Raw genomic sequence first — 8,297 nt, forward strand, 5'->3', positions numbered from 1 at the left:
AATGCTGAGAGTATCAAGGGGATTTTCTATTGGACAAGACACTTTGCTAGGTTAATTCAGATCCTTGTTTCACAATAACAAGGGTTTAGCAGCAGTATTAAAGAATTGATATACATGAAAATTGTATTTCAGTCCAAAAGTGTTGTACCGGCTACAGTTTCATAAGTAACAACTAGGGCTCTGATCAAGACCGGCTCCAGGGTTTTGGCCGCCCCAAGCAGCCAAAAAAAAAAAAAAATAAAAGCCGCGATCGCGATCTGCGTCGGCAATTCGGCGGGAGGTCCTTCGCTCCGAGCGGGAGGGACCGTCCGCCGAATTGCCGCCCAATAGCTGGACGTGCCGCCCCTCTCCGGCGTGGCCGCCCCAAGCACCTGCTTGCCAAGCTGGTGCCGGGAGCCGGCCCTGGCTCTGATCCTGCAAACACGTTGGCATGTGCTTAACTTTAAGTATATGAGTATTCTTCTTGGTAATCGGCCACCAGAAGGCTTACGCAGTGCTGCAGTTAACGAGACCTCCTGGCAATCACGTGCATGATTTTGAGGACATGTATTTCCAAGTTAATTACCAGATCAGCTGTAAATATACTATATATTGTGTATGCCAGCTATCCTTTAATTTTTTAACCTCTTTTGAAAAACAATTTGTTTTTAATGACAGTCACATAAAAGAAGCAAACATGCACCTGTGGTGCAGTATACCACAGTGAATCTTTCCTTTAACAAGACCAAATTTCATGTGCCTATAATGTCACCTTGCCCCACCAAAAAAAATAATGGACAGTAAAAAAACAAATGGTGACAATAATGCTGATTTTCTTAAACAATTTTAAATTTGTGGACACTTATTTCCAAGGGCCTCTTCATGCCTTAGCAAAAAATCAATGTTTATTTTAAAGACAATATGCCTGGAGCACTAAATTAGTTTTAGGATTAGGACAAAAACAGTATGACAGAACATTTAATTTAAACCGATTTCATTAGAGTACTTCCTAAACCGGTGTTTCATCACAACAATTCCCTTTCTCTCACACACTCCCGGCTCTCCTTTTTAAAGCTGCTTCCTTTAAATATAACACATTAACCAGATTGTTTGAGTGCCTCTCTACCATACACCTATTTTTAGCTGGATCTGTGTGCCATTCAATAATGTGAAAAGCTTGACCGTCACAACAGTGGTAGTCCTTATCTGGGGCCTTTATAAGAAGGCTCACAGAACCTAATTTAGCTCAGTACATTTGGTTCTTCATGGTTTCCAAGAGGATTGGGCGATACATTCTTTTAGGCTGCTGGGGAACAGACATCTAGGTATTTCTTCATTCTTTGGCTGCTTTAAAAGGCAGCTGTAGAGTGCTCCCCCAAAAAGAAACGACCGATTCCCCCATCAAGATTGGCGCGATTGCTGTGCCACCTTAAACTGCATACTGAGGAGGCCGTGTATTCCAGCTTGTATCTCATCGTGCTCCTGTACAGCAGAAACACCTTTGGGGCTGCCTGTCAAAATCAGATCCCCTTCTTCCAGGGTGATGATTTCACTGATGTAGCTGATGAGGTAAGGGATAGAGAAAATCATAGAAGAGGTTTCCCCTTCTTGCCTCAGCTCCCCATTTACCTTGAGCCAGATCTGCAGCTTGTGGGGGTCTGGTATCTTTTCCTTGGGCACAAAATCACTAACCGGACACGACGTATTGAAGCCTTTGGCTAAGGTCCAAGGAAGGCCCTTTTTCTTGCACTCAGCTTGGGTGTCCCTGGCTGTCATGTCCAAGCACAGGGCATAACCTGCCACGTGGTCCATAGCAGCCTTCTGGGAGACAGCGTGGGCTTTCTTCCCAATCACCACTCCCAGCTCCACCTCATGGTGCAGACTGTTGCAGTAGTAAGGCTTGATAATGGGGTCTCCTTCCCGGACATAGGCGGAGGAAGGCTTCAGGAAAAAAAGGGGCTCGCTGGGGAGAGCATTTTTCAGCTCCTGGGCATGCTCTGCATAATTCCTCCCTACGCAGATGATGTTTCTGCCCCATTCCCAGAACTTGGCCAAAGACCTGGAAGAAGCCATGATCCCTGCAAACTTCCCTCTGGGTCAGAGGATGAACTGTGACCAGGGCAGAACACTCATCTGACAGCTACGGCTGGCCAGAGGAGACACTTTTTTCTGCACCAATCCCATTGCTCTCAGCTGAAAAACCATAGAGTTGTATATGACTACATGGCTCCACCCCTGCTTTTCCCCCTGCAATCAGCGAATGCAATGCATTGCCAGCCACCCTCCTTGCTCCTTTATCCGCGCATTAGGACCTTAATTTCAAATGCGGTGCAAGGGGAACTTTATAGCTTACCCACCGCCTGAAGGAATACAATGCACCAGGGCAAGTGGCACGGGGCACCTGGTCCCTAATGCACTCAGCAGAAAGGTGAACAAAGTGGAGACAAGACCCCCCAAAAAATCAAAATCACAAGAGAAGTGAGTTGAACAGGCAAAAACCAGCAGGCAAAGCCCCCCCTCCCCCCGTCCTCAGGCGGCTGCTGCTGGGTCGGTGCAGGGCATTCACACGCAAGGGTGCAGCGATGCAATCGGCGGGCGTGCCAGGACCGTGGGAACGTGACCGAGGGACCTGCCCAAGGAGCGAGCCGCGTTTCTGAGCCTGCGGTGGGCACCGGGGAGCCGGCAAGCGCTGGGGCCCGGGGCGGCGCAGGGGAGAGCCGCCCCGCGGGGACTTCCACCCAGCCGGAGCGGTGCCTCCCCGCAGCCCGGCCCGGCCTGGGAGCCGCCCAGCTGGGGAGGGCTGGTCCTGCGCGCCGCGGCGGCGCGATTGGCTGGCGGCGGGTCAGGGAGGAACGGGAAAGGGGCCGAGGCGGCCGGGGCTGGCGCTTATGTAACCCCGCCGGCGGACGGGCCGCCCCGCCGCCCTGGACCATGGTCTGCGGGAGCAGGCGGTGGCTCGGCAGCGCGTTGGCTTGGCTGGGCGCGGCGGCGGCGGGGATCCGAGCGGGTACGTGGCTCTTGGCAGGCTCCGCGGCGGGGCTCGCCCCTGGGGACACCCCGGCCCCTTGCATTATTGCTGCTGCAATATTCCCCCCCATTGCTCAGTGCTCTGAGCATGGGCCTGCTGAACCCAGGGCTGTGAGTTCAATCCTTGCGGGGGCCATTTAGGGAACGGGGGTAAAAATCTGTCTGGGGCTTGGTCCTGCTGGGGGGGACTAGATACCTCCTGAGGTCCCTTCCCACCCTGATCTTCTATGATCTCCAGCTGGGGAAGGAAATGAGCAAGCAGTGTCTGAGCTGGGGGGTGGGGGCAGAGGGGGGGGGAAATGTCTCCCACCCCCCCCTTCTGTAGGGTGACCACACAGCAAGTGTGAAAAATCGGGACGGGGGTAATAGGAGCCTATATAAGAAAAAGCCCCAAATATCGGGACTGTCCCTATAAAATTGGGACATCTGGTCACCCTACCCTTCTGTGTGTCTGCTCTGGGCAGGGCCGGCTCCAGGGTTTTGGCCGCCCCAAGCAGCCACAAAAAAAAAAAACAAAAAACCGCAATCGCGATTTGCAGCGGCAATTCGGCGGGAGGTCCTTTGCTCCCAGCGGGAGTGAGGGACCTGCTGCCGAATACCTGGATGTGCCGCCCCTCTCTGGAGCGGCCGCCCCAAGCACCTGCTTGCCAGGCTGGTGCCTGGAACCGGCCCTGGCTCTGGGCTGCAGGAGAGATCCCTTTTGGGGCTAAACCAGCCCTGTCTAGTTGATCTGGGCCAGGGTGTGTCTGCTTCTGGGTGGGCAGTTGTGTTAACTTCAGGGCTGGGCTTGAAATAACCTTGAAGGCGACTGAACAAGGACAACAAGGAGTCTGGTGGCACCTTAAAGACTAACAGATTTATTTGGGCATAAGCTTTCGTTTTTAACCCACGAAAGCTTATGCTCAAATAAATCTGTTAGTCTTTAAGGTGCCACTGGACTCCTTGTTGTTTTTGTGGATACAGACTAACACGGCTACCCCCTGATCCTGAACAAGGACAATCAGGGGAAAACCATCTCCTAGTTAACAAATCAGAACCCCAGATGCTTCCCTTCCTGTTGGGCTGTAACCCTGGTTGTGACACCTCAGGATCTTACAGCTTGAATATTGTTCTTTCGCCGCATAGAGCTTGAGGGCTTTTTGGGGAGTTAACTCCATAGATTGACTGCACGTAGGTGACATTTCCCTTTTTCTTGTTTTTGGTTTCATTTCTGGCCTTCCTGCACCTGGATGATTGGGTGGGAAATGCTCCTGGAGTATATTTTGAAAACCCAGCCCTGACTGTTTTTATTGATAAACTAAAAATATTTTGTGGGTGAGGGGTTGTATTAGTAACTTTTAGAAACAATAACAAACGTAAACAGCGACAGAACTTCTTTGAAACTCTGATTTTAATGTGAATTTATCACCCTGAGTCCCAGTGAAGTAAGGAGCAGAGGATTTTACATGGGTCCAGTTGTAGGAATGACCCTAAACCATCTATTATTGACTACATTTGCTGTCAAACTTGAAAAGTGTACAGTATTTTATAAGCAACTCTGTCATCCCTTTGGATCATTAGGGACCCCACAGTTTGCCAGAACTTGAATGTTTGGACAGCGCTTTGAACATGTAAAGCGCTACATAAGTGCTAAGTAGTATTAGGGTAATTCTATTATTATAAAGGCATAATGATGTGACTGGCCCTTCCCAGATGTATTTCTGGGAGCTACTATGCAAATTGCATTAATCACTTTCGGGTGGTAGCAACACAAACAAGAGCATAAGTCAGATTGAAATTCTGAGAATCATGCACGCAGTATGACCAAAAAGATAAAATATCACAACTGATATAAGAAGTAGCTTGTTGTAGTCCATTCTACCTGGAGAAGAAACAGTGAATGCAGAACACAAGACATGCAGGTACCAGATTCAGAATATAAATATAGATTTCCTATCTGATCCCTAATAGTGTAGAAGGAATGGATTCATAACACCTCTCCATACAGAAATCTTGCATTAAACTCTCCTTCTTTCCTTCTTTGTCTCCTCAGCATACATCCATATGCTGGATAATGTGAAGTTAATGTGCAGTTTCCTATCTGCAAACATGCCCTTCTTCAAGAGCAGAATCACACTTGCACACTGAAGAGTGGTCCCAGAAGATATGACCAAAGAACTTGATCCCAAACCTGCTGAAGTCAATGGAAATCTTTCTGTTGACTTCAATGGGCTTTGGATCAGACCCCAAGTATGATAACATATTAAGGAACAGTATGAAAATAAAACCATTAGACCTTAATATTTTAGGGCACACTTTATTAAGGCTGACATAGTGACATTTGAAATAAATGCTGTGGTGTGGTACTGGATAGTGGGACCAGTTATGAGGCTGTTATGTTATGTTATGAGGCTGAATGACATCTTAAACAGAACTAGTTCTGATAGCATTGATGTGCACAGATAAGAAATTATATACCTGTAGACCAGATGAGAACAGCTCTGAAAACTAGGTCCGAGATACAGTTGGAAATGTGGAGGGCGTTTCAAAGCGCGTGCACACTTTTATTGTTTGGGTTTTTTTTTTCTTTTTTTCAATCACACTTTGGTATTTTAAAGGCAAGTATTTGAATGAAAACCCTCTCTCAAGGATCTGGTCAATAACTTGGGCCCAGATCCTGCAAATATTAATACGGTTACCTTTAAGTCAATGGGACTATTTCCTTACTTAAAATTTAAGCATGTGCATAAGTGTTTGCAGAGTCAGAGTCTAATTTAACTATAAAGGGGGTTGGAGAGGTTGGGGGAGATGAGGAAATGGTTTTACCTATTGAAGTACACCAGATTTGGGTTGGGGGAGAAAGATTGGTTTGTTTTTGGTGTTTCTTCTGCCGAGCAATGATAGATTTATTTTCATCAAAGGGATTTCCCTGCTCCATAACACCAATTGGCAGGTATGGATGCTGAAGTGTCTTCTGTGTCAAATACCTCTTATGTGTATGCTCTATTATGCTTCAGAGTTGGGGATTTTCTTTGCAGTATTGCATTTTAGATTCTTGCACTCTCTTCCTTTACTAATCTTACAGCTCTAATTTAATATGAGGCGGAAGGCAGATGTGGAGGGGAAAACCAAGGACTCTGGGCCAGATAAATAAGCCAAAGGGGATCTTCAGCAACAACTGTCTGCCTCGTAAGTTTTCCAACAGGTTATTACGCTTGCCAGTACTGAGATGGTTGCAGAGATTCTGATTGTTTCAAAGCGAAGCTTCGCAGTAGATTTAACATCTATTCTAAAGTTCTACAGGGCTTGTGTTTTATAAGCTATAACAAGACTACAAGGCCTTTTAAAAATAAGTCTCTCCTCAAACATGGACATTACTGAGCTGTGTGAGAGGCTTGTTCAGAAGCTGCCTTGATTGCAATTTCTGTTTCCAGCTGTGCCTATGGCACTCCAGGAAAATTACGATTTGCCAAATCTCCGAAAACACTGGGCTGGAGTCCTGAGTAAAATGAAACACCAGCCCCTTGTGTCAACACAGTTCAAAGCAGCACGGTTGTCTCCTTTGCTGTGCATCAGTTCTCTCTGGCATTAGGACAGCCGGTTTCTGTTCCGGGGAGATCGCCGGCTGAATTCCCATATGAGGCTGTTTGATCGGGCGAGTGGGTTCCAGCCTTGCTAGGGCAGTTCTACCCCACTGGCTTCATCAGGAGCCAGATCAGACCAAAAGTGCATTCATCTGGAGCATTTGATATAGCCATGGGCAGACTCTATGTTGGGAGAGAAGGGCATTTCATCTTGGCAAGCACAACATTGCCAATTGCAAACAGACAAAAATCCTGTTGGGCCTCAGAAAATCATGAGACTTTTTTTTTTTTTAAAGCTAAATATTTGGGGGTTCTTTTTATTTGGCTTCTGAGTTCTGAGCCTTTAGGGTGCACGTGTGTCATCAGGTTTTTGCCTACAACGTGGGGGCTAGAATCCTAGTTTAAAAATGCAAGCTGAGATTCTCACACCATCCCCTACCTCCAGGAGCTGGGGCTTTAAGAAAAATGCCAACTAGTGATACAATTGCAACAGTTGGCAGCTCTGCAAGGGAGAAACTGCCTGAAAAGTCTCACAGGGTTGGGACAGAAACGGGTTCTGCTGCTTAGACAAAGAGCTGCTGCTGTCAGCAGGGTGAGAGACACTTTGGACTAAATGGGTCAGCAGTTGCCCTAAGGAACTTCAATTTGGCTTCAGTTTTTGTCACGCTAACAGAGTGGGGGACTGGTCCTTCTTGAGATGCAGTGACCTACTTAAGGAGGATCGTGTTAATAGACCTCCAAGCGATGTAGTGGATCAGTAGAACTGCTCCCTCGCTGAAGCTGTTTCTTGTTGCTTAAAATCCCTATTGACGCTTGTAGCTGCTGTTAGTCTCAGCTGAGGTACTGCATTGTCCTGCCTCTTCCCTTTAGAGGCTTTCAGCCCAGGTGAGGAAAGAGGATATGGGGTGGGTGTAAGATGCTTGGGGGAAGGAACAAATGGGGGGAGAGAAGGTCTTTCATTGAACTCATCTTGTAAGAGCTGGCTATGAAGTGTCGTAGGGGGTCTGTTTCCCTACACTTCCTGTTGGTGCATTGTGTCTCTAAAGTCCTAATGTCTCCTGCAGTTCTAGGGGAGTGTGTGGGTTTTTTTTAGAAATACTTTAAATGTCCTGGGGGGAGAGGGCGGGGTTCAAACTGTGTGTGCGTGAGATTGTGGCTTAAAGGCTTTTTCATGTGCCAAATGCTCATAACACCGACGAAGCTGGATTGTAACTCTAGGTCTGGCGTGTCTCCACTGTTGCGATGCCTTTGTACTGTGCATCCCAAAGCCTGTTTAGAAACCTGTTCCAGAAACTTAGATATTTCTTCTTTCCTATTCTCCTGTCTATGGTGGGTGAAATTATCCCACGGACAGAAGCCAGCACAAGCCATATTGTGGGGAAGCGGCACAGTCCAGTGGCGGCACTGGGTTCTATTCCTACCTGTGCCACTGAGCTGCTGTGTGACCTCAGGCAAGTCACTTCCCCTCTCTGGGCTGCCACCGTGTCAGTTTAGACTGTATGTGCCTTGGGGCAGGGACTGTCTCTAACTCTGTGTGTCTGTACCGCACCCAGCACAATGGGACCCTAGTCTTGCATCTCTCAGTGATTCTGTAATACTAATGTTGTACTGGCCCTCTCCATAGAGGTGAATTTCATCCTGGACAACTGGCTTACGCAGAGCAAGATTTTACAGGCTACAGTAATTCTCCTGAATGGAGTGTCTGTCTGTCTTTTTTTTTTTTTTTTT

At 47.6% G+C, this 8,297-nt stretch overlaps 2 protein-coding genes across 4 annotated transcripts in view; one reads left to right on the plus strand and one right to left on the minus strand.

Annotated features, from left to right (window-relative positions):
• Window positions 1-594: 594 nt before the first annotated feature.
• Window positions 595-2,088, minus strand: FAHD1 (fumarylacetoacetate hydrolase domain containing 1). The gene has a single exon (XM_024212447.1). The coding sequence runs from the start codon at window positions 2,050-2,052 to the stop codon at window positions 1,381-1,383; it is 672 nt and encodes a 223-aa protein (XP_024068215.1). The 5' UTR covers window positions 2,053-2,088; the 3' UTR covers window positions 595-1,380.
• Window positions 2,089-2,273: 185 nt separating this feature from the next.
• HAGH (hydroxyacylglutathione hydrolase) overlaps window positions 2,274-8,297 on the plus strand; it is a 17,214-nt gene continuing 11,190 nt past the window's right edge. Inside the window, exon 1 of one of the 3 annotated variants that reach the window (XM_024212414.3) lies at window positions 2,274-2,457. Coding sequence is in view for 1 of the 3 variants with exons in the window: in XM_024212415.3 (XP_024068183.2) it covers window positions 2,911-2,986 (76 nt within the window). In the remaining 2 variants the exon portion in view is untranslated. Of the gene's footprint in view, window positions 2,458-2,842; window positions 2,987-6,101; window positions 6,175-8,297 lie in introns of those variants that run through there. The other 2 variants (XM_024212415.3, XM_029911250.1) reach the window with 2 other exon arrangements.

This window comes from Terrapene carolina, unplaced genomic scaffold (genome assembly GCF_002925995.2).
Source record: "Terrapene carolina triunguis isolate 2854851 unplaced genomic scaffold, T_m_triunguis-2.0 Scaffold93, whole genome shotgun sequence".
Classification (NCBI taxonomy): Eukaryota; Metazoa; Chordata; order Testudines; family Emydidae; genus Terrapene; species Terrapene triunguis.

What these genes read in the sequence shown, in the direction of transcription:
- FAHD1 (XM_024212447.1), bottom strand. Translation starts at nt 2,052, where the DNA reads ATGGCTTCTTCCAGGTCTTTGGCCAAGTTCTGGGAATGGGGCAGAAAC.